Genomic DNA, 27,926 nt, shown 5'->3' on the forward strand with positions numbered 1-27,926 from the left:
GGATCATCATAATAATAATGATGATGTTAATAATGATGATATTAATGATGGCATCAGTGATGACGGTAGCGATGCTAATGGGAGCGGTGGCCGTGTTGAGGATGGTGGTGATGATAGTAGTGGTGGTGGCGGTACCGGTAGACACGGTGCCGGTGGTGGGGGGTGTGAAGGGGGCACTGGCAGCGGTGACCGGGAGCGGTGAGGCGGGAGAGGTGGCCGGGAGTCGTGACCGGGAGCGGTGAGGCGGGCTGCCTGCCCGCCCGCCCGGGCAGCATTTTGGAGGGAGAGTGACTGAGGAGAGCCTGGGGGGGGATGTCCCCGGGGGCTGCCCCATCCGCAGGGAGCGGAGAGTAGCGATGGCCCGGACGGGCATCCCCGGAGGGAGCAGTGCGGTGGGCCGGGGTGCCGGCGAGATCCCGCCATCGGCTGCCCCCCGCCCCAGCGCGGAGAGCCCCGCGGGAGGCGGGCTGCCCGGTTTTGGAGGGAGCCCGGCGCGCTGGGGGCGGGGATGCCGGCCGAGCAGCTTGGCGGGCTGACCCCGACCGCCCGCCCTGCGCCGCACCCCGGCGGGACCCGGCTCCCTGCCCTGGCCTTTGGAGCGGGGTGCCTGTGGGGACATCCCCTCACAGCCCCGGTCCCTGCACTGGGGGGTCCCGCCGAGGGGTGTCCCGGCGGGGGGTGGGTGTCCCCGCGTGTGAGGCGCCGTCCCGGCAGCCCCTTCCTTCCCCCTCAGGTTTTGGAGGGAGCCGCGCTCTCAGCCAGGCGGGAGCGCGGAGGGGGGGGCGGGGGAGCGGTCCTGCCCCTCCCGCGTCCCCTCAGCACCCTCGGGAGCGGGTGGGTGTCGGATCGGCCCTTCGGGAGGGGAAGGCGGGAGCCGGCGGTGCCCCCAGCCCAGCCTGACCCCGGCACAGGCCGCCGCCGCCTCCCCGCTCGCTGGAAATTGGCGCGGAACCGGCGCGGCGGGAGCGCGGGCGGCGGCGCCCGGCCCATCGCGGCCCCGCCATCCCGGCAGGTGTGGGGGGCATCGCCCCTGAGGGAGCGGCAGCGTCCAAACGTGTGTCTGAGTGGGTGCCTGGAATGGAGGGTGCGGGGGACTAGAGGGGTCACAGCCCCAGGGACCCCCCACACCCTCTTGTGTGGGAAATGTCCCTTTACAACTTCCCTGCCCCCACCCCCAGGCAGCCTGAGCTAAACTGCTGGCATACATGAGCACCCTGCAGCAGGACATGGAGCTGCGTGTGCTTATACACCCTAGTCATGCTCTGCTTAGGCATTCCTCAGGCCAGGGGAATACTTGTGCCCTTCTGTTTGAGCTGTGTGAACCATGCTGCTCTTTGTGATGAGTTCATGACACAAAGTAGGGAACTTAGTTCTGATTTTGTGAGGACACGCTAACTGAACTTATCCTATTACTTTGATCCAGGTAGAGATCTCATAGCCCAGAGAAGATGTCAAGGCGCAGGTAAGCTGTTAGCATTGTACTAAGAGTATCTGTACTAATCTAGCAACTGCTGCTCTCCTAACATCTCATGTCTTTTTACTCTTTGCAGTAGTCGTTTGCAAGCCAAACAGCAGCAGCCACTGTCCTGTCCAGAAGAGGCTCCACAAGAACTGCAAGCACTAGATTATCTCCAGACCAGAAAAAGGAGAACAGCAGAGGTGAGCAATTTGAGCAACTTGGAAAGTTGGATGATACTGAAAGCTCTCCAGTGCATTTGGATGGGACAGTCTTTACTTTGCCATGTTACAAATGGCAAAGCAGTAGGGTAGCAAGAGATTTTCTGAGGCAGGGGTAGCAAGAGATTTTCTGAGCTGTAGGAGGGTGTGCTGGTCACTGTCAGTGTATTGATGTATCTCTCTTTTCAGCAGGAGATTAAGAAAAGAGAAGATGGAAAAATTGCAAAAAAACATCAATACGAAATTAAGGTAATTCAGTTGTGAATACCATTTCAAACTAGGTAAGGGAGTCTGTCTGGTTTGTGTTGGTAGGTGTGAAATCATGCATTCCACACCAGAAAGTATTGAATAGGGGAAGTTTGTATTTTTAAATATTAGAAACTATGGGAGCTTAGCACCTTTTTATCTGTTTTACACATGACTTGATTGCAGATAAAAGATCCTTCAATGTAAAAGCCACTGCAGAGTAAGATTAGGTGAAAAAAAGAGAATGACCCTGATATTTCAGAACAATTCCATATACAGAGCAGGTTAGGCCTAGAGGCAAGTCTAAACAAGATCACTGCACTTGTTTTAACTTTAGGTGTGGTTTCATGGCCATTTAGTTAAGATTCATAACCATGTGGGCCATCCTTAGTTTCATTTAACAGTTCTTTTGATTATTTAAGTCAATTTAGGAATGTGTTTTCACTAACACAGTAAGCTCTTAAAACCAACAGGCCTTATGGTTTTCTGTTGTAAAGCAGACTAGTAAAATATTATAACTTTATCTTGCAAACAATATTGTTTGTAATTATTCTGTTTGTAAAGTAAATGAGACTAACAGCTATGGTGAAGCAAAACTCTTCTGATTGTGAAGTTTTCTTTGTAAATCTTGAGTAGGGAAAAATGCTGCATAAGTACTTCAGCTGTACCTGGGGTGAAGCTTAAGTGTTAAGTGTTTCAACTTTGCTGAAAGGGGGAAATCCTGTGTCCCTGTCTCCCTGTCTGTTCTTCCTTGATAGCTGGCTGTGCACTCCATCTCCAGCCTTGCTCCATTCCTTGAACAAAGCAGTAGGCAGGTTCATCTTGCTAATTTGGCATTAGAAAATAAGTTAAAGTTCTGCCAGGTTAGTGAATTAAGTCAACCCAGCAGAGGGTCTGGCAAGCATTGGAGTGGAACTTGGGCAGTGATGCTCACAGGAGAGGAGAAGATGTAGGACCTGCCTTTTCTGTTGGTTGTGTTCATTAAGGTCAGTTCTGCTGGAGTATGTAACTTCACTCTTGGGGTACTTCAGTCTGGCTATAAATAGGTTTGGATATACTGAGGAATCCTGTGTAGCTTACCTTGCAAGTCAGCTGTATAGGAAAAGCTTCTGTGTTCAGGGACAAGTGTTGCCATTCTTTGTGAATGGGATTCCCTCTCAACTCCACAGGGAATAGTTGAAGTTGTGTGACACCATTTTGAAGGCTGTCAGCCATTACAGCATTGCATGTGCTCTAGGGATTTGATACCCCCTTACTCATTGGTTACATACAACCAAATAAGCATTAGTGAAACAAGTTACAGTTAACCAAAGTAATCTAGAATTCCTTCTCTAAGGCTTTCTGCAGGAATACCTTTGCAGTCTTCTCATTTGGAGTCACTGCATCCTATATTTGGCACTGGCAAGCTGAGAGAGAGTTCACAGCTGCTGCTTGCTCAGTGGGTATCTAGCTCTGGAGCTGAGATGGGTGGCTCCTCTCTGGAGCACTAAACTGGAAGATAACAAGTTGCTGAATTTCCACTGAGAGACAGTAAAACCTCCACCCCCTCCTTTCTTTTCCCTCTGAATAGATAAGTAGATTGGACTAGCAACCTAATGTCCTGTGTTTTAGTAGCAATTAATATCTTTGCCTTTTGTACTGTAACTGAGCTTTTCAAGCAATGGATAGGCTACTTGTGGGTTCAGAAACTAAAGATGGTCATCTTCCTCAAAGCTGAGTTCCCAAATGCATCCAATTTATTTATATATGTTCCATCTTGGCTATGAAAGGTTTCGTTGGCATTTAATTTTCTTCTTTCTTGGTTTCAGTACTTGAATCAATGCTGAGATCTAGAAAGACTAATGTACATTACGTATATTGTTGCTGTTACTGTAATCTACTTATTGCCTTTCTTGCTCTCATAGTAAACAAAGCATTTAAAAGATACCTTGTTTATTTTGCAGAGTTGTTGGCCCCCCACGATAACAGGAGGCATCTCACCTTGCATAATTATTGAAACACCTCACAAAGAGTCAGTAACCACTGACTTCTCGAGATTCAAAAAATACAGATTCAGGAACCTCTTCATAAATCCATCACCTTTGCCAGAACTCAAGTAAGTTTAACAGATGCAGTAACTGTTAATGTCTGAACTACTCTAATAAAATCTCTTGTATGTGCTTATGTAATACACACCTCTACTTGTCTCCTTATCTCACATAAAATTTGATGTACAGGCAAAAGACAGAATTTCTTGGGTTTGGTTATTTGAATATTTTTTCCCTGATCTTACAAACACACCAGACAGTTTTCACGTTTCAGAGCTGTCCTTTTATAACTTAACATTGGACACTCTAAGGGTTAAGAGGCACATAATAGTTAAACTAAACTTCTTTCAGTGCTATTGGAACTGTGGCCAAAAATATTTAACAAAATTTGCTTAAAGAACTTAAAGTGTTCAAATAAACTTGTGGCAATATCACTGTGCAGGTAGCTTGCTAATACAATGCAATGTGCTTGGTGTAGTCACAGTTCAGACAGTTGCCCTTCTGCAGAGAGATACAGCTCAGATCAGGCTGTGTTAGAGAAGTACCCAGTTGCTGTTTGTATCAGCCTGGAGTTTAATGAAAGAGGTGGTAAATTTACTGCAGCATGTTAAGGAAAACTTCTGCCAAGGTAAATGAGAAGAGAAGCAGAACAGGTAGCATTACTTTAAGAGAACCTTTCTATAGATATACCTTGGTGGTTTTTTTGTGCTGGCCCAAACTGGATCAGAACTTCAAGATGCTGCCAGGTGATGCTTTACCTCAAAGACCTGTTCAGATACAGAGCCATGCAAGGTGCTTAATCCTGTTGTTGACAGGCATCTGGTAAAGCTGAACTCCATCCTTTCTGATTAGCTGAATTGGAGGATAATTTACTTCTCCTGCCTTCTCCAGCCTTCCCTAACTGCTGTAAGAAGATCATAATTCATTTCTCAGTGCCTGTCTGCTAAGTGGAGAGAGTTGTGTATTAAACAAGCAAATATCTCCTCAGCTTCTAACTTATGAGGGCAACACAATGAAACTGACCTGGGTTAAAATATGTAGGCAATACCCGTGATGAGCTCTCTCTCCCCTTCTGCTTGAGGAAAGGTAAATACATAACTCCAAAAATTTCAGTAGGAAATTATAATTTCATTGGTTAACATGCTTTTCCTCTTAGTACCTGCAGGATGAGAAGTGCATCTAAGAAAAAGCCCATATGGATTGATAGTAACAATTACAAATAAAGCCATATTGATGATATAGGCATCATCTTCCCAAACAGACTGGAGCACTAATAAATTATAAGTTAGCAATAAAGAAGAATGTATTTTTTCTCTAAATAGCTTGCTTCTGAGCCTTGAAGTAAGCTAGAAAATAAAGGGATGGATGAGTGACTTTTAAACACTATCTCTAGTTTTTCTCAAGCTAAGCTTATGTATGCTTTATGTTTCCTAAGGAGTATGTTGTTCTTTTTCAGGGGGGAGGGTTTGGTTTTATCTTCTCTCTGAACAGCCACCAAACTAGGCAAACTAGGGAACTCTAGTTGCACATGCAGCTTTGAGTGGCACATGTTCAGTTTTACTGCCTGTTCTGTACAACTGGGCTTGTTGGTGAGCTTGCCAAGCTGCTGTTGTGGTGATGTAAAATGTTCCAAATATTCCTGCAGTTTTCCAATTACCATAAGGATCTTATAGTATGGAATTTTTCTTTTTGAATGTCTGTAAATAATAAATAATGTGTTTGGGGTTTTTTGTGAATTGTGCATATACTTACTAATGCTTTGTGTAACTTTATTCCATAGCTGGGGCAATTCCAAAGATGTCTGGCTCAACATCCTGACGAAGGAAAACAGATATGCTCACTGCAAACACTTCACATCATTACATTCTAGTTTGCAACCTCACATGAGATCCATACTGCTAGACTGGCTCTTAGAGGTGTGTATCTTTAGTTACTTTATCATGTGTTATGCCTGTGAAGTAGGCAGGTAAAAGCACAGCTTCTACATAAAGATCTCATAGTAGCATGCACAGTTATAAAAAATGGCAGAACTATTTTGCAGCAGAACAAGTGACTGCTTTTGATGCTCTTGGTAAGCTACATCCAGGCTTTCCTAGGCAGGAGGCACTGAACTTCCCCCCAGGACAGTAAGCAGCAGTGTTTAACTTTTGCTCATGGCACCCTACATCCTGCAAGGGAGAGAAATCTGTTTTTGAGACACTTGTATTGAAATTATGGATCTCTGACTTACGGGGTAGGCTGTATCTAAGCCATGAGAAAACTGCATCTGTTGAGGATTTATGACCTGACCATATCAAGAGCTCTTGAGTGTCAGCCCATGATGCTATTTTCTGATTTCATAGCAAATTTTCAATTTTATCATAGGAAGAAAGCAGAATATGTCAATGGCTGACAGGTAAAGGTTCTTGATACAGACAGCTTCTTATGTGAAAAGGTTACAAATATATTAGCAAGGAATTTCAAGAAAAATTAAAGCTCTTTTTTTTTAATACACTCAATTAAAAAAACTATTCCAATTGTATGCTTCACTAGTTCCTCTAATGTGGAATTCACATGTCACCATTAAATTAATTTGTTGCTTTTTTTTAAATCTTGAACTAGGAAATCATCCAACTTCCAATCAATCAACAGGGGCATTGCTTTTGTCCTGCTCAGTGGTTCTATATGCTGCAGTGGATTAAATCCCAGCAACTTTGAGACCTCTTCAGTAGTTCCCAACAGTCTTCTGTAACATTATAACAGATACTGCTTAACATGACCAAGTGTTATTATATTGGGAAATTACACTTGTATAGAAATTCTGCCATTAATTTATGGGCAGGCCTGGTCTATGCAGTTTTAGCGCTGAATCTTCTTTAGAGCAGTTGTTAATAGTATCAGAGTAACACATCATTTAACAGGTTTAAAAGAGTGGAGCTGTGCTATTTCTGCCAATCAGTTGCATTTTTGGTGGTCAGGAAGGGCTTTAATTTGCAAATGAGCTTCCAACCTTATCTTGAGAAATAGCTTGTAGTAGCAAGATTATATTCTGACGTTGTATCCAAGTAAAATAATGAAGTGGCTGGGATCTATTCCTTGGATGTTCTTTTCTGTTCTTGTTCTTTACTGCAAGTAGATTGTAAGTAATTAATGGATATTTAACTGCTTTCTAGCTGTGAAAGGGATATGGAGTTGCAGAAGAGCTGGATATGTGGTAGCCCCTCCCAGTTCAATTAGAGATTAGATGAAAAAGTAGGGCTCTCCCTAAGATCTCCAGGTCTGGGCACTCTCCTTTCTTTTTTTGTTGAACTGGCGTTTGAAACACTTTGATACAATGCGAGTATTAAAAGTTCTCCCTGCCAGGGAAACCAGCAATGGGATGGAACAGATGGCGGCTCCTGCAGTTTTGTTCCTGCTTAGTGAGGCTGTTGGTGTGCCTGAGGGGCTGCAGGCAGTGCTCCTGGCCTGCCAGCACAGCCCACTCCAGCAGGAACTTCCAGGCTTTTTTGCTGTAGAGCCCAAGATTTTTATTTTTTAGTGGCTCTGCCCTGGGACAGACCTACTGGGAATTCAGTGGGGATTTGACTTCAGCTTGAGGCTTGGAGAGTATTCTTAATCAAGATAATTAGTGTGTGTATGTGTAGGTGTTGCTGTTTTATTGGGGTTTTTTCCTCCACGGGCTTTCTTCTTTCAGTGGAAAAAATGGTTGCTATTTAATTTGGAAAAAGTATTTCTTGAAAGTCTGTTAGTACATCATAGGCAATTCACATTTAGGTGGGAACATGGGAAATACCTTTTCCAATCCCATGCTAACCACTGCATCACACCATACCTTGGTATGTGAAGCTTTATGTGTGCAAAAGATGAACCTGCATTTTGCTGTTAAAGCTTGAATATTCCAGTGTGTGTACACAGAGTTTTATAACAGAACTTTTGGGTTTTTTCCCCTGTTGTAGGTGTGTGAGGTGTATGCACTCCACCGGGAAACCTTCTACCTAGCTCAAGACTTCTTTGATAGATTCATGTTGACACAAAAGAACATTAACAAGAGCATGCTTCAGCTCATAGGAATTACCTCATTATTTATTGCCTCCAAACTTGAGGTAAGAAGCTCTGTTACAGGGAGGAGGATATTGAATTTGGAGTAACTAAAAAGACAGTGATAACAATTATTTAATGTCTGAATCCTTTGAACCTTGGGGGTGTATGTACAACACTGAAGGTCAAAAGGGGAAATTTTTTTCTCTTCCTTCAGTTGTGCATTTGTCAGTCTCTCAGAGAGTAGTTTTTGTCCTCCCTTTCTCCAGCAGCAGGGAAGAGACCACATAAACTTTAAAGGCATGCAAATGTGCTAGAAGTAGTTTTGTTTTGTCTTGTCTTTTTCCAAATATACAGCAGTTGGCAGACAATCTCAGGAATGGGTGTGGGACTTGAACAAAACCAAGCCTAAGTCTCAAACTGCCTGTACATCAGGCTGATACCCTTACAACATTCTCCATTTAGCAGAGTGTGAGTCCTGAGGGCAGCAACGGTGATACCTCACATTGTGTGCTACATCCATGGGCCAAGAGCTTTTGTGTGATGCATAATGGGCTAGACTGACAGGAGAACTTGGGTTTATCTTGGAACCCCCAGATGTCACTGTGGTTCCCAAAGCAAGGTTGTACATATGAGCAGTCATTCCTATCTTAAGGAATCGCATGGGGCCATCGTGGTCACAGAGCCAGCTGGTAGGGAAGCACTTTTGCTGGCAAGCTCTCTTCTACTTACCAAACTATGCTTGGCCCCAGCTGGCATGACTGGCTTAGCAAATTTCCTTGACCATCTCTGCACCATGGATTTTGACAGTTGCAGTGGCTGGTTGTGGGATGTTTTCCTTTTTTTTTCAGCTTTTTTCTTTGTATTTTTTTTTAATTGATGCAATTACATCAACACTGACAGTGTTGTACTGTACCAGTCAGCCATCTGTAGGAGAATTGGGATGATGTATGTTTTTACAGCATTGGAATGGCTGAGTAGAAAGATCTATAAATGATAGGGTGTTCTGATTGCTTGGTCAGCATTTGTTTCCCCAGAAGCTCAAAGGGTTGCAATAATCCATTGCACTGTACAACAGATACTAAAATCCAAGTAGGTTGTCTGTAAGTTTTATGTCAGTTTTTTCATATAATGAAAAAAACCACTGTTGTAGCATAAGAAATGTTAACATGTCAATATGGACAGAAAAGTATTTCCCAGTATCTTCTCAACCTTTCTTAGAACTGTAAGGTACACTCATCTTCATTTTCTCTCCCTTTAAAGGAAATATATGCTCCTAAAATACAGGAATTTGCTTATGTCACTGATGGTGCTTGCAGTGAAGAAGATATTGTAAGAATGGAACTTATTATGTTAAAGGTAATAATTTGCTGTGTTTGTAAGTGCTGGGTGAAAGACCCTCCAGCTGAGCCTTCTGTTTTAATGTCACTTACTTGCTTAGGAAAAGGAACTTGTCCCTGTTTCTGTACAATAGTGGAGCCTTTGTTGTGTGTGTGTGGAGCTCTGACACCCTAGCAGGGATGCAATCCCTGAGTGGTAGAAAAGGGCAGGTTTCTCATGCTTGTGTGAATGTAAAAGCTCTCAACAGTGCAGACATCCAGTGCCAACATCCCCTGCTGTCCAGGAACAGGGACTTGCTCTGGAGAGACAGGCAAAAACTTCACACTGCTTGGTGCTCCTCGTGTTGGAAAGGATCTATCTTTACCAGCACAGGACTCTATATATTTATTCTTCCTTAATAGATATGAGCTGTACATTCACACAGCAAGCCCAAAAGCTTGAGAAAATATTAATTTCCCAGCTTCTGAATGGAGAAGACATATAAAATCCACTGCACAGGTGAAAGGATACAGATTTGTGCTGATCCTAATACAGCCTTTTCAAAAAGCAGTGAGAATGCAACCCAAAAAGAATACTTGTACTTAAAATTGTAAATAATTTTTGGTGTCTTTTAAGGATATGTGCAATAATCTCAGGAGAGGTATAGGAAGAAATCCGAGCACAAAACTGTCCTTGAGTGGTTTATGGCACTTAACTGTTTGTTAAATATTTGCAGGCTTTAAAATGGGAACTCTGTCCAGTGACAATTGTCTCTTGGCTGAACCTCTATCTTCAAGTGGATGCTCTGAAGGATGTTCCAAAAGTACTGCTACCTCAGTATTCTCAGGAAAAATTCATTCAAATAGCCCAGGTAAGTAGTAAAATGTTGGAAAATGGTTCTTGGAGCAGTGACAAGTGCTACTGAACATTACACCCTGAAAGCCACTTTGTCCTAAGTGTTCCCTTGTTTCTCCCTCACCTGTTTGTTACTTTGTTAAGGAATGTGCAAGTTTGACTCCACCAAAGAAATTCAGTTTTGAGGACAATTACCCCCATGTTTCTCATCTCCCTGCTTTCACATACTTTAAGACTTTTCTGTGTGCTGGAAAAAGAAAAAATCCATTTTATTTCTTCAATCACTCCAGCATTCTGTAAACAGTAGTGACCGCTCTGAGAGGAAGGTGGATCATTTTGGACTCTAGGCTGTTTTTACCTGTGCTGCCCTTAACAGTGTTTCTGTGTAATTGCCAAGACGGCAGCCTGGGGAGTGTTTTGACTATTTTGGAAGAGCTGTGGTTCTGTTTGTACAGGCATGTGTTGTGCCCAGCCTCAGAGAGGCTAACTGAGGCCGGGTAGCTCAGTGGTGTAAATACTGCACTAGGTAGTGTTTAAATTTGAAGACAATACCTTCCTGGAGCTCAGCCCTGTTCTGGGGCACAGGCTGTAGGAGGACTGCTGTGTGCATAGCTCTCTCTGAGAAAGGATCATGCTAGAGTATCAGCTTGTTAACACTTGTTACTCTTCATGTCCTCAGCTTTTAGACCTGTGTATTCTGGATGTGAATTCTTTGGACTTCCAGTACAGAACACTAGCTGCTGCAGCACTCTGCCACTATACCTCAATCGAAATAGTTAAGAAAGCTTCAGGTAAGATGCCTCTGCAAAGCTTGGCCTTGTGGGGCAGGGAATTCCAGAAGCTGTCACAGACCCAAATTTGCTTAAGATGGTATTGGTTTACCAAGCTGCAAAGACCAAAACCTACATGGACACTAATATTTGTTCTGTGTGCTTCTTTTCCTTCTAATTTCACTTCCTATCACTATTTCAGATGTTACAAAGACTCAGAAGAAGGAAACACCAGCAGTGAAGCTTTTGCTGAGGAATTGAAACATTTATTCTTGCTTGTGGGCTAATATTTGCTCTATGGCTTCCAAGTGTTTGGGGAATCATTAGCTATATATTTGGCCACTTTTTCTCCTGAAATGTAGTTTTGAAGCAGTCGTGCATGTCTGTCAGCAACAGCCAGTGTGTTTTTATAGCATGACCCACAATCTTGTGTTGAAGCCACAAGTCACTTCAGCCTCCCCTGGAGAGCAACAACCCTTGTGCCCTCCATTCACCCTCTAGCCACCACCCTTTTAAATAACAAGCATAAGGAAATGTTGGCTGTTTCTGGGATGATGTTCCTGAGTTGTTATCTGCAGTATTACTTATTGTGTTTTTTAACTCATGGCCATATGGGAACACTGCAACTGCCTCATGATTTCTAAATATATTCTGGTGTTCTACCCTTCAGGCTTAGATTGGGACAGCATTTCAGAGTGTGTACAATGGATGGTTCCTTTTGTGAATGTGGCAAAAAAGTTCCCTGTGAAGCTGAAGAACTTTAAGAAGGTTGCAGCAGAAGATCGACACAATATCCAGACCCACACAAATTATCTGGACATGCTGGTATGTGGTTTGTGGATGTGCAGTTTGGGCAGCTGAGAGTTCATTACACATCCCTTGTCCCGAGGCAGCTTTTGAGTGGCCAAAGCACCTCCTTGCTGCCACCCGGCCTGGCTCACCTCAGTGAGTGAGTGCCCAGCCACCAGTGCTGCTGTAAACAAACAACACGTGCTTTACCCTAACACTCCCAGCACACACTTGCATTACCAGTACAGGGGAGATGTTTGTATCTTTGTTATGCAATGTCACTTTGGTTTTCTCAGTATCCTGACTCTAGAGCACTTGAGCTGTGTGAGTGGCATGAGGAAGCACTGCTGCCTCCTCCTGCCACAAAAAAAGAGACTTTGTCACACGTATTAACTGCTGTCTTCTTTCCCCAATATGCAGGAAGAAGTGAACAGTGCAGTAGTGTCTACTGCCCCAGGGCAGTTATCACCTGTGTTAACAGGAGGAATAATAACCCCTCCCAAAAGCACAGAGAAGAAATGAAATACAGTCAATTGTCATGAACAGATTCAGAAACAGGACTTGGTGCTTCAGAACAAGACCACACTAAGGGTGACTCATGCTCTTCACTGCTATTAAAGATTTGGGCAGTAAAAGACACAGCAGATGGAAACAGACCAGCATCCTCCTACAGACTTGACAAAAAGAGCTCAGCTGAGCATTGCACCCTGCTTTCACAAGAGCCTGGATCACCTTGGTCTATTCTGACATGACGTAATGGTGAGAACTGAATTCTTAACTTATGACTTTCAAGAACATCTTTAAATACGGCTGGGTGGCAAGATTTGTCCACTCAAGCTTATATGGCAGACTTGCTTTAATTTGGGTTAGATAGCAGGAGAATATTGACAGCTTGTACGTATTACCTCTTCTTGACCCTTTTTCTTTTCCTGGGAAGGTCAGAGCTCACTCGTGTCAGTCAGTCCCCCCAGCTCAGGTGCAGTATTACAGGGGCCTGTGGGTAAGCAGTTCACGTCTCTGAAACCACTCCATGTGTGCAGGACACTGCAGCCAGCCTTCTGTCAAACCTCAGCTCCACAGGAGGCTGATGTGTTTAAGGCCCTTTAGGCCTGCCATGAACTTCAGTTTTAGTGTATCACTGACCTCAGGTAAGAGTACCAGCAAAGAACCTGCTGCTGCAGTAACCCTAACTGGAAGAAGTACAGTCCCCAGCCAGCCACGTTGCACCAAGAAAGAAAAGCATGAGAACTGGAGAAGGTGTGGAACAAAGGGAGCCGCAGGTACTCTGCAACCATGCATGTCATAGGAACAGTATTTTAAACTGTGGAGCTGTATGCCAGCAGTGTTTATAAACAGCATTAACTACTGTGTTTTCCTCGGAATACTCACTACCTCCGAGTCACTTCTGTGATGAAGGGCAGTACTGGGAAAGAAGGGTATCATTCATCTTCCCTCTTTCATGATGCTCCAATCCGTGCTGCACACCCAGGGACAAGTGTTAGATTACACTGAGCAGCCCACGAGGCTGCACTAGAGCATCAAGTGCCACCCACATCCACTTTACACTCACAACTTTGCAAACTTGAATTCATGTCTTCTCAAACAAGCCATTGTGGAACTAGCTGCAGTTGCTTCCAGCCTTCTGTACAGTTTGTAAAAATAAGGGGTTTATTGTAAGATTTCATCTATTTCTAAGAAGAAAGATTAAACTGTAAATGTTGTACAAAAATTTAATTGAATTTTTAAAAATAATAAAGTCTTGAAAGATTTTTTTCCACTTTTATACATTTTGTAATCATCTCCCAGCATTAGCCTAAAAGTAAAGTTTTGCCATTGCTTGAAGAAACTTCTTTTTCCTTCTCTGAGCAGCAAGCTGTAGGACTTCCTCGGGATTGCTGGCATTCAGCTCTGTCTGGCCAATGGCTTTTATCTTGAAACAAAAGAGGAGACACAACCAACATGAGGCCTTCCAGTAGAGCTGTTTAATTTCAAGGCACTTTCAGCACTAGTTCCATGGGTGATTTATTTCTGTATTTATTTCCTGTATGCCCCATCACCCCACCCCTTCAGCCACAACTTTATGTAAGCACCCAGATTCTAAAATAATTGTATGATGAAATTAATACTGGAACTGAAACCACCTTTGCAGAGGTGATTTCAGACAGGGAAAGACTCTCTAAAGAAGTCCCAGCACCCTGGGTTAACTCACTGCTATTTGCCGCTTGTCTGTCTCTCCTCTTTTGTGGTGGAGATCTGAGGATGAGTTAAGAAAAGTCACTTAGGTAGGTAATGGACTTTTTCTCAGCTGTCAACATCCCAGTATGTGTGGTATTCCAGCAAAAGGATACATGTCAAGTATTCCAAGATGGTGACATCCCAGATGTATTCATAGTAAGAATCCATGGCATCGTGACTGAAAGACAAAGCAGGTTAACTGACAGAGTCACATACTGTGTTTAGGCATCTATAAACTTTGTTGTAACATTTACCTGTTCTGTTCCTGCAGTGCCTTAAAAGCAGTTTTATAGTCTACTTCTCTGAGGAACTGGCACAAAATAGCTACCTGTAAGGAAAGACTCAGTGATTCTGGCAGCCTCAATTCCCCACAAACAAACCTTCCACACAATGCCTTGTTCATTCCACTCCTTTTCTAGACCTAATCTAGACCTTGTTACCAGAGCAAGCAAGTTCTGAGCACCTGAGCACAGATCATTCTCACACAGCAGTGGCAACAGCTACAAGAAAAGGGGATTGACTCAAGAAGGGAGTGACTTGGCTTCCAGGTTTCCAAGTGCATTTAAGAGCTTTAGAGTGCAGTACAAGCTTTGTTACTTCTTGGAGAATGACCCCATGGATCAGCAACAGCACCTAAGTTATGACAAGGCCAGGTTCCCAACACCACCCCACAGATACCTCCTCTCTTAAAAAAAAAAAGGTCTATATTATCAGAGAAAAGTAGAGCAAAACAGCCCAAGACTACTTCTACTTTTTACATTTCCAAGTATGTGTTTATTTATTCACTAATTTTAGTCCTCTAACCGACCCAGAAGCAAAGGTAACAAAGCCTACTCTACTGAGTTTGTATTTCCAAGGGAAGTTGAATTTAGTATTTTTTAAATTTATCCCCTATATAAATATTTATAAGCAAATTTTTTAGTAAATGCCATGTTTCGCATCTTACCTGGGTGTGACAATTGAGTAAAGAACAACACTTGATCATTCTTTTTATCACCTACAGAAAGGTTAAAAACAAAACACATTCTGAAATGCTTGTTTTGGAACAAACTGCAATTTTTATTGTTTTCTTTTTTACTTTGAGGAACCACCTAAACAGCTATCTACATTCTTCTACCCCCTAGAACTCCCAGGCTTTAGCACATCCCTATTCATCACTATAGGGATTCCCAGCACAGTAGGATCCAATGTTCTCAGCAGCTGGAGCTCAGGTGAGCAGTGCTGGTGAGGCAGGGCTGCTGCACTGTCCTGAGCAGCTCTGGCCCCAGCCCTGCCCAGCACGGTGTGGCTCTGCAGGGATGAGCCAGGGATGGTCACACCACACACTGATGGTGCTCTGGGCTTTTCCATTTGCTCTCCACTGCCCTGGTGTCCCGCGGTGCTTTCCCAGCATACAGCTCTGCAGGCTCTATGAACTAACAGAAAAGCCTTCTGTGGTTCAGCAAAGGAGAAGGCTCAGATTTTCTCTGGCTTTCAAGCAACAAGCCAAAAAAGAAAAGGACTGCTGAGGACATGTGTTCCTAAATGCATCAAGATAGAACACCTCACATGCTACAGGAAAGTATTTGTGCTGGACACTTTTGCCTCTACATAGAATCAGGATGCTGACTGAATCCAAAGAGAGATTTCTGCAAATCCCACTTCAGCTCACCTGGTCTGTGTATACATCTGGTGGCACCATCTTATTAAAGAAGTCCGAGCATACAGCTCCTGCCTGTAGGTAATAGTGAAGGGCTGCTGAATACTGATTAGTTGCTGCCAAGGGAAAAAAGCAAAATAAGGTCTCAAAAGTAAATACAGCAGTTATTTAATAATCAGATTAATTGTTTATAGAATTATTCAGATACATATCTCATAGCTGAATTCTACTGGGAAAATGACTTGTGCTTCATTGTTTAAAACGCATGGACACACAAAGTGGTTACATAGCGGTAGATGGAAAAACTATACAATCAGGGAAATAGCACCACAGGCAAATTTCTGCCTTTTGGAGATTACTTTTTATTTTTTTCAGGCAGTTGATCTTGAATCCATCAGCCTTAGAGTGGAAGTTTGTCTTCAGTGAGCTGAGCACACACGGTAGTGAAGGAGTTGAGTTGGTGTGAGTGAGAGAACAGCACTCTCATGGCTCCGCACTACTTCACTCCCAGAAATCCCTTCCTGCGCTGCAGAGAAGGCAGCAGCCTCTGGGGCTCTGTGGCAGAGCAGCCTCCTTGCCCATGGCTGCTGAAATACAGACCACTGCCACTGCTCCAACCACTGCTCTTTCAAACACCAGCTCTGAGGCTCCCTGCATAAATGTCCTCCTTCTGGGGTGCTGCTGCACTTTGTACAGGCAATAAACACTGGAAAACAGGTTTATAACCCTGAATCACTCTCCCACATGTAACATGACAGCACTGAGCACTGCATTAAGACTCCTCCTCTTACCCCAAGGGTTATAAAGCTGTAGCTATTCCTCATTTACAAACCCTTCCTCATACTTCCTCATTCACAAACCCGTGATACTTGCCTATATAAAATACAGATCCTCTCCACTCTGCTCATCTTGTGCTCCACTGAAGCTGATCTCCACATTTAAAAGCAACCACTATTCACAACTTTCCATTCACTTATAAAACACTGAATGGTTTTGCACAATTACACCACTCAAGGACCAACTGCACTAGAAGAGTGAAGTTAAGGGTAACTATCAAAGTTTTCCTTACCCTAAAAGCAAGTCTGCATGACCTATCAGAAGCTCAGGCTATCTCTGGGCTTAGACACCTTCCCAGACAAATCCACCAACACCACTGCATCTGAAGATTTTAAACTCATATATCACTTAAACTTCTTTTCATAAAAGGAAATACAAGGAAGGTTATGTCAAACAAATCTCAGAGCAGCAAGGCTCCTCTACACATGTTAAACACAGACATTGGTTTCACTTACCAAAATAAATATCTGCCTGAATAATTAACCAGAAGTGGTTGTTTGCATTGATAGTCAAGGCATAGCTGACCAGCTCTTTTACTGTAATAGCTACAGCTTCAAAGTCCACTGATTGAAGACTAAAAGGAAAAAGAAAGAAAAATAATTCCTAAATTACTGCTTTGTTTTTTTAACCACTAACGATTTCCCCTCTAGTTGAAGTCCAAAGCACCTTGCCCTAAGTGTGAAGCATAACTAACTCCAGAAAGGATTTTGTGTTGACTAAGACTACTGTTGTTACAATACAGTAAATCTGACTGAACAAATACAGCATTCACAGGCTTGAACAAAAGGCCAGAACTAAACCAGATTCTGAGATCCCACCCCACAGAGCCTCTAAATTTCAGTGGAGAAATGCAGTTCAATATAGTCAGAATAAATCAATATGTACCATTTGCTACTTCCTATTTTGGCTATTATTCAAACACATCTCAAAAAATATTAGTGATTCCATATTAAAGTATTATATAGTTCAGATATAGTGAACATATAGTTCAATAAAGCACACAGATTAAAAGCCATATTTTTTCTTCTCCTCTTTCTTCTTTCCCCTATCTCCATCAGGACCATCAAACTAGGAACAAAACTCTCCACGTCCTCAAACCAACCTTCCCAGAGACAGAATGGGGGCAGTGATGCCTTTACTTGGAGAAACCACAGTAACAGTAACTGGGACCAAACCCATCACATACAGCATTTTGAAAAAAGTGATTTTAATCATCATCTTACTTGGGGATGGATGAGGGCCAGATAGAAATGTGTTCTGCTGCAATATCATTCACAATGTCTTCCTAAGAGAAGAAAGATGGTGTGAGAAATCAGAACAAGAAACATTTCAAGAAAACCAAGAAAGACTTTGCCAATATATACTAACCCGAACATTATGAAGTTTGACAAACAGGGACAATATTGTAGTTAGAACCAATGGTTCCTGCAGGGGGAAAAAAAAATATTCCCATGAACTGACAAAACTCCACTTTCTTCCCTAAGCTTTAAAACTATGTAAGAAGTTATGCACTCATTACAGTTCCCTATTGAAATAGGACAATATTTTGTTAAGAGATCTGCAACACAAGGATACTGCAAGAATGTTTGTGTAGAAAGCTTTTAATTACTTCAGATTTTCCTGAATGACTCCTTGAATGTAAACTTTACTTTTGTTTTATGCATCTTTATGTTGTTTCTGTGATTACTACCTAACCTTAAACTTAAGCTAGGTTTACTACAACTTTCTATGCATTTACAAACCCAGAAGCTATAAACAATTTCCCTCCTTCTTACTTCTGCTGCTTAGTATGATGCATGTAGCAGCTTCTGTCTCCCTCCAAAAGGAATGCTTTGCTTTGTGACAGCTGCAATAAAATACACTCCCAATGTAAACAGATCTCCATCAGAATTCAGGGTAATTTTTTTACAAGCTATTCCACACTGCTGTATGCCAGGTATAGCAAACTCAGACGTTTTTCAGCCATACAAAGCACCCATATAACTGTTAGATTTTCTGGAATTTAACACAAAAACTCCAGAAAAATACTACACCAAAAGGATGCTTTGGTTGCAAACATATTTTCAACACCATTTGACTTACCCGAAGCTTTTTGATGAAGGACAACAATTCACTCCTAAATTAGGGACACAAATAACCGTGTAAGTAATCATCCACAATAAAGAATATATGCAGACTTAAAACAAGAGTCAGTAGAGAAAATTCTTCACCTGCTAAAATACCCCTTCACCTCTAAGTTGAAAATGTAGGGCATGTAAATGAAAATGTTAGACCAGCCCATTCACTTTAATACAGTTACTAGCAAATTTTACACCAAAAATAGGTTAAATATGTTCTTCTACCAAGCTATAAAAGGCATGAAAATCACAGAAGGCAACCAAAGGGTTGACTCTAAAGGGGAAATCAATTGAACTGTACTGCAATTCCCCAAGCTAGCTTTGCAGCAATGACCTACACACTTACAGAAGAGGGTACACAGTGATCACTTACAATGTACTTCAGTTTCCTTGTAATGAACATCAGAAATTGTCACCACAGGACAATCAAGACAAGGACAACCTTCGGAAAAGTTTTCACTACTTTTTTCCATAATAACAACAGGGTCACTGCCCTTTACTTGCCCTTTTTGTTTGAATCAGAGGGATGAGGAAAGGTTCAGTAACCTGGAGTACAGCTGTACTCCTTTTCCTTGCCAGAGTACACAACTGGAAGCTGCAGCACGTTGGTACCCCCTACACCTGCCCCAGAGCAGCGTAAGCAAATGCAGCTGGCCTTTAGCTCACCTTAACCTGATTAGCACAAGGAAGGCAAAGACACAGAGGTTTGACAGAGGCACCTCTCCCAAGGCTTTAACGTGGAAAGCTGCTCAATACAGTCACACAAGCCAAACTGTACCATATTAGACAACTTATATGGCTCAGACTTCAGAACAGGCCAAGAACTGGACAAATCAGATGCCAGCACTGGACAAATCAGAGAGTTCTGAATCAGTCATTTGAGGCTAAGGCTGCTAAGGTGTCTGACAGAGAAGACTCTTGAGCAGAGTAATTTGATTTTCTTACTCTGCAGAGTTTAGCTGAATTAGAATTTCATTTCAAGACTGAGTAACATTTAACTTTAGACTCACAAACAAAGCTAAGTATAGATACCCATGCTGTGAGGTATGTGCCTGATACAGCTATAAAAGTATAAAACTGATACACAATAATTCAATTTGCTGCAAAGCAGATACCTCCAGCCATCAGCTCTACTGCCCCCTAGATGCCATTGACTTTACTGGTTATAATGGGAGCACAGCCACATATGCTTCAGTTTCTGCAGGGAGAGCTGCATCCCACACACTCCTCTTCTGCCTCTGAAAAGGAAAGCCAGCACATCCTTCCTAATACTCAACTCCCACAGTGGACAGGATTTTTACTCAGATCTTTAGCTGCTGCCATCACTCTGATAGTGGAATCCAGACAATTTTTGACGAGAACATGGGATCAAACAAACCATTCAAGCCATCTTCAAAAATAATTTTAGAACCGTACCTGTACATAATACCCAATGTAGACTCCCTGTGTTTTATCAAACTCACTCTTCCATCATTGCCACGTTTGTGCTGGTTGGATACACTGCAGATTTGTACAACAACTTCCCAGAGATCTTTAGCTGTGCGTCGACTTTCTTTGGGACCTGGCAGTTCCTTGCACGTAGCAGCCAGCAACTGGCCCAGCTATGCAATGCAACAGAAAAAATACAGGAACTAAGGCTCCTCTGCATATCATCTACAGCAAAGGAATTACTGGCCTTTAAATGGCTAAGCAAGTGAGTTTAAATTATGAACTACAAAGGAATGTGACTAAATTTTGCAGCAGAGAACACTGATGAAGAAGCTGGAGAACAGGAATTAAACAGAGCATTTTTCCATTTATTAGCTTCCTTGGTGTGTATTTCATTATTAAAAGCTCCAGAAAACAAACATAAATTACATAAAACCTAACCCCCATAAAATATGGGTTAATGAAGACTGTCTCTTTAGAACTCATTTAACTTCCATATAGTAAGTAATCTTAACTGAAACTGGCACAATGGTTATACAAAAAAGCTGAACCTCAGAACAGAAATTAGGAAGTATCATAGGTAAGTAGAGCAGGGTAAAAACGAACCTGTCCTGTAATACAACCTGCCTTCTGCTCCATGGCCTAACTGTGAAGTAGAAACATTGGTGCAAAACAATTTTGAAAACAAAGTTTCAAAGAAGGCAGGGCTTGAATGTCTCCAAAAATTCAAACACCAGCGTTGGGTAAAAAACCAGAACTCTTACAGTGCATTTGGAACACAAGTATCTCAGGAACAGAAAGAAAGCCAGACTTGAAAACAGAGATCTGCACACTTCTCATACTTCTTACATAAACCTAGGCTGAATTCCAGCTGAGAGGAGAGTCCTTTAGGAAGTGCTACAGCTTTTCAACCATGGATCATAACCACACACCCCTGATGGAACCAACCTTAGCTGGCAGACAACAAGGGCCAAGATTTCATGTGCTCCTGCAGCACAGCTTCCATGTTTTTTGTCAAGTTCTAAACATGCTTGTTGCTTAGCCCTACTATGTTCTACCCCATACTTAATTCATTACAGCCACAGAGCCCCACACTCTTAAGCAGAAGGGTACTTGCTTTGAAAAGTACAAAATACTTCAACAAAAAAAAAGTCAATTACAGTCTGAGAAAGCCTTGAGACTGAGCACTTGTTACCTTCACATAAGGATTAGTCTGAACCAGAGGTAATGGAACTTGCATGGTCAAATACTCATTCTCACACCAGTTTAACAGGAAGGCAACACATTCTTCAGCTATAACTTGTCGAAGAGGAATATCTAAAAGGAAAGGGATTCTTTGTTTAACTTTTTATTTTTGAGAAAACAGTGTTGTAAAATGGTGTTGTATGAAAATAAGCATATCCAATTCCCTCTAATCAGCTGTTTTTGCTCCACAGCTATCACAGGAAAATATGATGCTTAGCCCAACGGGAGACCTCACCTCTGGAAATCAGAAGCAACAAGGGTTTCACCTAATCACAACAGTACCATGTTACTCTCTTCTTGTGAAACCAGGAGAAAGCTTTAACAACTGGCAAAACCCTTCGGCAGAAGTGCAGAGATCTTTATCCTGTTCAAGTCCTTTAAGTGGCACTGAATAGAAACTGTCAATGTTTAGCAACAGGTAGGCATCATGCTCACTTCCAAATTCTAAAAACTAATAAAACTTCTGAAGACTTACTAAAACCAGTGTGAAAGTCTGTTTTTCCACTTACACACCTAAGTGGTTCATCTGCAATACAAAGTTGTTTTATTTTGCTGTGGATTTTTTCCCATTCTCTCAAGGTTTGTGCTTTACTGCATCCTCAGAAAGACAGTAATGTACTTACCAGGTACTCTCATTTCCAAATATCCTCGGACTCTGCTTATAAGATCAGAAGGAGGGCGTTCTCCAGAAGCACCAGGTCCAGCTTCGTGAGTGTAAATGTCCAAAAGCAGCATTTCATTGAGCATGACCTGACGGAGCTTTGGAGAAAACTCTGTCACAAGTTCCAAACAAGCAGCAAAAAGCTGTTTTGCATGGACAAAATCCTGCAATAAAAATTATATGCATTAATGATTCCTAACAAATTCATAAGGGGAAATACTACCAGCTAAAGTGCAATCAGCTCTATCTTGGCTGAACCAGCCTCAGCACCCATTAGCATCAGCATTGCTCAAGTATCTCACAGTGTCTACTTATGAGTCCTTTGGACTTGCTATTAAGCTTAAGAGTTCCAGATCTTCTGAAAACAAAACAAGGAGTTTAAGCAAAAACATGCTAGAACCAACTACTGGTAGGCTTGGTACAATTTTGTTTTAGCTGCAGTTTAGCAAATTTGTCAATTACAAGGAAAACAGAACAGTATTCCAATAAATTCCTTATGTAATACACTTATTCAAAAGAACCACACTTCATATCAGTAAATCAAATCACCACTGGATGTAGATGCCACACGATCTAGAACAACATAATCAAAACTTTATATGAATGAAATTATCTCCAGGCCCAACTCACTGGAAAGCCATCATCTTTGCTCTGCTGATGAAACTTTGAGAGACAGAAATCCTTATCCATTACACAACACATGGAGCTTGTCACAATATCTCCCTCACCACCCAATTTTTCAGTTCTTTTTCTAAAAAAGGGCTTTAAAATTTTCCATTTTATTAAGATTCAATTGTCCAAACCAACCAGTAAGCTCATATGGCTTGCTCACCTTAATGGCACAGCAGTGTAATCCTTTCGCCATCAGGATGTAGACCAAATCCCTAGTCAGACTGTCTTTGATTCCTAAAATAACACTGCCGTAAACATTTGGTACTTCCCACTGGGAGAGAAATGCATAGGATTTGCACAGAAACAAGTTTAGAATTCACATCACTGTTTAAAACAACATAAACAAACCCCAAATATTGAAAATTACTGCCAATTCCTGTCTTTACATTTCATCACAAGTAATGCATGGTTCATTTAGAAATATGATAAAAACGCCCGATAACCCTTTGTTCACACTCTGAATATGCAGTAATTAAAGGGAGGAGCTAAAAAAAAAGACAAGAAATCTTTGCTTAAACAAAGTCCTCTTCTCTCCTGCTCCCACCTTCTAATGACAGAAATTTAAGCTAAAACAATATTGCTATGTAGTCAGAACACTAAAAGCACAAGCTACAAAAACATCTTTTCTCATAAGGAAAGCTTGTGATACAGCCAGTAATTCCTTAAAACAAAGGCTATAGGTTTTTTGTAACACTCTTCACATAGAATGTGTGTTAAGATATGTATCATTATTCTTATTAAACCACCACTATGCAGAGAGAGAAAAGATAAGTCACCCTGAGGATCTATGAGAAAATGTTTCTTGTTCACTGCAGTATGATACCTAACCTGTCCTTGAATTATAGTCTCTTGTGAGCACATGAGCTAAGTTACCTTATTAGAAATGGTCCAGAATTGGCGTTCTGAGGTCATACCATGCAATTCGATCAAGATCTGGCGAATCCTCCAAGGATCCACTGACAGTATGAGCTGATGTTCAAGCTGGCCAATATTGACACTTGCTGAAGCTGGAAGAAAAGTAACCAGGTCTTCAGCACATTTCTTCTCAATATAGATACTTCCAATTCTTTAGTATATAACACTTCAATCAGAACATAGTAAGAACAGCAGATATATCATGCTTCCGTAAGTCCAGACATCCTTTTGTGTCCTCTGACAAATACCTTGTGCTACCTTCACCCTGACCTAAAGGGCTGCTTGCAATCCCCTTCCTCACTCCAGCAGCTCTGACCACTCTTGCTATAGCAGAGCAAAGATTCAAGATCAGAAAAGGTAAGGCCTTTGGCACCTCTTGTTAGCTTTGACTTGTGCAGCTGCACAACCAGCCAGCTGTATTGGGGAATTTAACTGGTTCACTTTGGTAGGTTAAAAATTTCATTCAGATGGCACTCCTGGGTCCAGCTTACCACACAGTCACGTCATCATTAATGTATGTAAAGTCCAGAGGCAGGGTTCCCTTTCTGGGAAGAGCTGCCACAGCCACATTTTGTTCAAACTAATGCCATGCTCTCTCACTCTGTCACCCAGGACATATTCATTTGATCTTATGTATTACACTAACTTGAGAAACAAGCAAGTAGCAGCCAAATTCTTGAACAAGTGGGACATGCACCAACCAACAACAGGAAGTACTGCCTCTAAAAACATTCTAAAGTTTTTTGAGAACAGACCTGCACTTTGTAACCTCAAGGTTCTCATCATGGAAATAGGACACTGTCTGCAGTTAATGAAAATGCTGTGAAAGTTACCTGGGATATCATAAAAAGAAGTGACAGGTTTTGTGCACAGATTGATTCGAGGAGATCTCTTCCGCATTTGGTCAATGAGCAGCTTCCGTTCATCGTCTTTCAGTAGTTTTATGAAAAGCTCATGAGATGAAATCATGAAGACAAACTGAAGATCTTCCATGCCCAAACACAAGTTTCTAAACAAATCAAAATGTTAGTACATAGGCCAGAAAAAAGTGCTTATTTTTCCAGTTATAAGTTCTTGAAATATTTATTGTGCTGTATTATACTGCTTGCAAATTCATGTTATCTTAATATGGGTACATACTTGAGAAATGCTGCCATTCTTCTCTTCAATTCTTCAGAAGCACTTTCCAAGTTTATTGACCCTGAACAAACCTGGAAAAGAAAGCAGAAAATAACTAAGCAGCCCCCTTGCACATTTATAATATTTAGTTACAGCCAGTGTTACTGACCAGCTTTCTGTCTCACAAGTAGTAACAGACAGTAAACCTCTCTCTCAGGTGAGGCAACAAAGTTATAGAATCATGGAATGGTTTTGATCATCCAGTTCTAAAAGCCCTGCCATGGGCAGGGACACCTTTCTGTGGACCAGGTTGCCCAAAGGCCCGCCCAGCCTGGCCTTGAACACTTCCAGGGATGGAGCATCCAGCTTCTCTGGGCAACCTGTTCAAGTGCCTCACCACCCTCACTGTAAAGGATTTCTTCCTAATATTTCATCTGCCATTTTGAGTTTGAACCTATTACCCTTGTCCTGTCCCATAACAAAATGCAAAACAGCTTCTTCTAGTCCCCTTGAGGAACCTGAAGGTTCTCCAAGATCCCTTTGGAGCCTTTGCTTCTCCACCCTGAACAATTCCAACTCTTTTGGCCTGTCTGTTGTTTTTACTTTGTAGAGCAATTTTTGAATCTGCTAAGTGCTGTTGGGTGGGAACCAAGTGCAGCATTGCTGGGTGGTTACCCTAATTAATCTAGAATCAAACAAATATTTCTGTTTTGCTCTGTGTAACCCTGTCATGACTCAGTTACTCTAATTGTAGAGATGAGACCAGCTCCCAAGGGTTTCTTGTAAGCCAAAGAAAGTAAGATAAGATTTGACTGACAAAATCTCAGTACAACTGTGTGAAATGAGACTGTCTCTGAAGTAAACCTGATAAAAGCTACTGCCATCACATATGGATCAGTTTCCTTCAACCTGTACACAAGACAGGATGTTTCAGGCAACTGTCATCTTCTGTCAGACTCCTTTTTCCTACTCCCCTGGTATACAGAAGCACTGACACTGAGTGCCACACAAGATCATTTAGCACATGAGTTTAAAAATGAAGTATTTCTAAGTGCAAAATTATAAGATTCACTAGGACTTAGGGTTTTTTTTTTTAAACTAGCAGTTGAAAAATAACTAGATAGTTGAATCTGTCAGCTTGCAATAATTTTTTTAGAAGCATGTTTCAGTCCCAATCAGAGCAGTTGATGTAAGCTTTTACTTGCTCTGCAGTAGAGAGTAACACCAGTTAATTTTTTGCCAAATGACTGAAGAGACAAGCAAAAGAATTAGGCTCAAATTAATAAAAGACATTAAAATAACAGCAAAGCAATAAAAGGATTAAGTTTCGTTTAAGCAATATCAGTTTCCTAAAAAGCTTCACTAAGGGTAACAGTGTAGGTCTCACACATAGCAGTAACTCAGGATCACTTTACCACATGCTAACTTCTACAACAAAGCTGATAAGGGAAAAGTGGTCCCCCTTCCACAGGTACTTTTTCTACTCATTCTCTCTGTTTTGGAGAATTTGATTCTTTGTTAAATTATGTAGCGATATTGCTGAATATCTGTTTCAGTGGAACAATGTCAGGAATAGCAGTGAGTTCAAATACAGCCTGAAGCAACAGCTCTCCACTAGATCCTCCCTGACAGATGGAAACAGAGCTAAGAACAACAGATGCAGAACTGATCACTGAGTGGAGCTGTACTAACTGCAAATAAGTTGAATAATGTTTGAGAAGTGACCTTTCTCTGCTTCAGAAAGAGCATCACTTGCAATAATAATAGTTATGTGGGGCAAGAAATCTCTCACTAAATATCATTTTCACTTCCAATTTTAGGTTAAAGTTTTACCTCAAGAAGGAAGTCTATTTTCTCTTTGCTGGGTTTCAGGAACAGTTGACAAAACTGAATATCAATTATTCGACCTTGTAATACATCGCAGACTGTGTTGCACACGCAGACTTTGAAACAGACTTCATCCAGAGCCTCATTCCTGCAAGAACACAGAACTGAAGATCACAGGACAGCTCTGACACACAAAGAGTGGTATCACAGCAGGTGGAAAAAAAATTTTTAAAGAATCAGTCAAGTGATAAAATTAACTGTTAACATAAAATTAACTGTGCATTACATTTTTCCATCTATGGCCACAGGGAGATACAACCAAGGAGCTGTGGCGTGATGTAAAATGTAGTTTAGACTACCACTAATAGAAATGAAGGCAGAAGTTTCATGGATGTAAGTAGTTTGTTGTTAAAAGATTTTACATACTTTCCACAAAAAATATAACCAATGAAAATTGCTCTTCATCTTCACTGAACATTGATTATAATTTAGTGTCTCACCCTTGCTGAGCTTTTTGGAAGAGTTCTCTCAGCACTGATTGTCTGAATTGTTCAGGTAAACTGAGGGTTAGGTTGTCTTCAAGGAATATCTTCACTAAGTCCTATAACAAAAACAATTGGAATAGTGAATGCATAATGCAGAAGAACCAGACAGAAAATTATTTTATCTGGTAAAAATGAGGAAACTAAGAGAAGCATCTCACATCCATATTTAATACTAAATTAACTGAATAATCAAAAAGGAGTCAAGTAACAGAAGTAGTTCTTTATAATCAAAAAAAAAAAAAAAAAAAAAAAAAAAAAAAAAAAAAACCAAAACAAACTTGCACATGTAAGTAGCAACAGTCTCTGAAACTCAAGGAATTAGAACCTGAGAATTAGCTGAAAGAGTAATTCTCAAGACTCAAAGAATTACCTGAAAAGCTCTTATCTCAGCTGGCAGGAATTATTTACCATTGTATGGAATCCAAGATATTTTAATCTAATATGTACCAGATTATGTTATATTCCTGAACACATAGGACTTAAAACAGTATGTAAATGGTTAAATTGCCATTTAACATTTCTTAAAATCCATACCAGTTCAAGTGGAATCCTCCACAAAGAATGATAAAACCCCCCTCATATACACATGGGTTTGTTTAGGCATTCTACCTGGTATTTGCCAGATTTCATACAGCTGTGGATTTTACTGTATGGAGTTGCCTGTTGAGATGCATCATCAGATGAGGTAAGAACTTCACAAGCTTGACAGTACCCAGCTAATCGTTCTTCATCTATGGTAAAATGAAGTGATGATGAGCCATTCTGAAAAGTAAGAGTTACAGCAGATCTTAGTAGCTGAAGTATTATGAAATATATGCTTAATTCAGAAACAGAGACTCACAATTTCCAACAGCAAAAGAACAAAAGAATGTACATTTACACACTTCATTTAAATAAAAATTGGAATTTTGAAGTTTTGAAAATATGAATATGAAACAAAAAAAAGGAAGCAAACCATACTTATAAAGTAAGATGAACTTTCTTT

General features: G+C 41.4%; 2 protein-coding genes across 4 annotated transcripts in view; one reads left to right on the forward strand and one right to left on the reverse strand.

Moving 5' to 3' along the window:
- CCNE2 (cyclin E2) lies at positions 1-13,484 on the forward strand. 2 transcript variants are annotated; one of them, XM_071421574.1, is made up of 11 exons: positions 1-1,462; positions 1,551-1,659; positions 1,867-1,926; positions 3,867-4,018; positions 5,731-5,866; positions 7,886-8,032; positions 9,231-9,326; positions 10,024-10,158; positions 10,822-10,933; positions 11,583-11,737; positions 12,122-13,484. In XM_071421574.1, the coding sequence occupies exons 1-11, from the start codon at positions 1,449-1,451 to the stop codon at positions 12,221-12,223; spliced, it is 1,218 nt and encodes a 405-aa protein (XP_071277675.1). In that variant the 5' UTR covers positions 1-1,448; the 3' UTR covers positions 12,224-13,484. The 2 variants fall into 2 exon arrangements, with proteins under 2 accessions (XP_071277675.1, XP_071277676.1); XM_071421575.1 differs by having other exon boundaries at positions 1,870-1,926.
- Positions 13,418-27,926, reverse strand: part of INTS8 (integrator complex subunit 8) — a 21,333-nt gene continuing 6,824 nt past the window's right edge. Inside the window, exons 8-27 of one of the 2 annotated variants that reach the window (XM_071421572.1) lie at positions 27,551-27,703; positions 26,897-26,997; positions 26,403-26,544; positions 24,591-24,661; positions 24,284-24,459; positions 23,409-23,542; positions 22,696-22,806; positions 21,826-22,027; positions 21,153-21,274; positions 19,946-20,130; positions 18,495-18,528; positions 17,781-17,837; positions 17,636-17,697; positions 16,868-16,986; positions 15,588-15,691; positions 14,883-14,933; positions 14,191-14,264; positions 14,050-14,114; positions 13,911-13,954; positions 13,418-13,631 (exon numbers count right to left, since the gene is read on the reverse strand). In XM_071421572.1, coding sequence (XP_071277673.1) covers positions 13,515-13,631; positions 13,911-13,954; positions 14,050-14,114; positions 14,191-14,264; positions 14,883-14,933; positions 15,588-15,691; positions 16,868-16,986; positions 17,636-17,697; positions 17,781-17,837; positions 18,495-18,528; positions 19,946-20,130; positions 21,153-21,274; positions 21,826-22,027; positions 22,696-22,806; positions 23,409-23,542; positions 24,284-24,459; positions 24,591-24,661; positions 26,403-26,544; positions 26,897-26,997; positions 27,551-27,703 — 2,124 coding nt within the window. In that variant the 3' untranslated portion in view covers positions 13,418-13,514. The remainder of the gene's footprint in view (positions 13,632-13,910; positions 13,955-14,049; positions 14,115-14,190; positions 14,265-14,882; positions 14,934-15,587; positions 15,692-16,867; positions 16,987-17,635; positions 17,698-17,780; positions 17,838-18,494; positions 18,529-19,945; positions 20,131-21,152; positions 21,275-21,825; positions 22,028-22,695; positions 22,807-23,408; positions 23,543-24,283; positions 24,460-24,590; positions 24,662-26,402; positions 26,545-26,896; positions 26,998-27,550; positions 27,704-27,926) is intronic. The other variant, XR_011678372.1, reaches the window with a different exon arrangement.

Source organism: Agelaius tricolor, unplaced genomic scaffold (assembly GCF_023055355.1).
Source record: "Agelaius tricolor isolate 1412-34295 unplaced genomic scaffold, bAgeTri1.0.p SCAF_2, whole genome shotgun sequence".
Lineage (NCBI taxonomy): Eukaryota > Metazoa > Chordata > Aves > Passeriformes > Icteridae > Agelaius > Agelaius tricolor.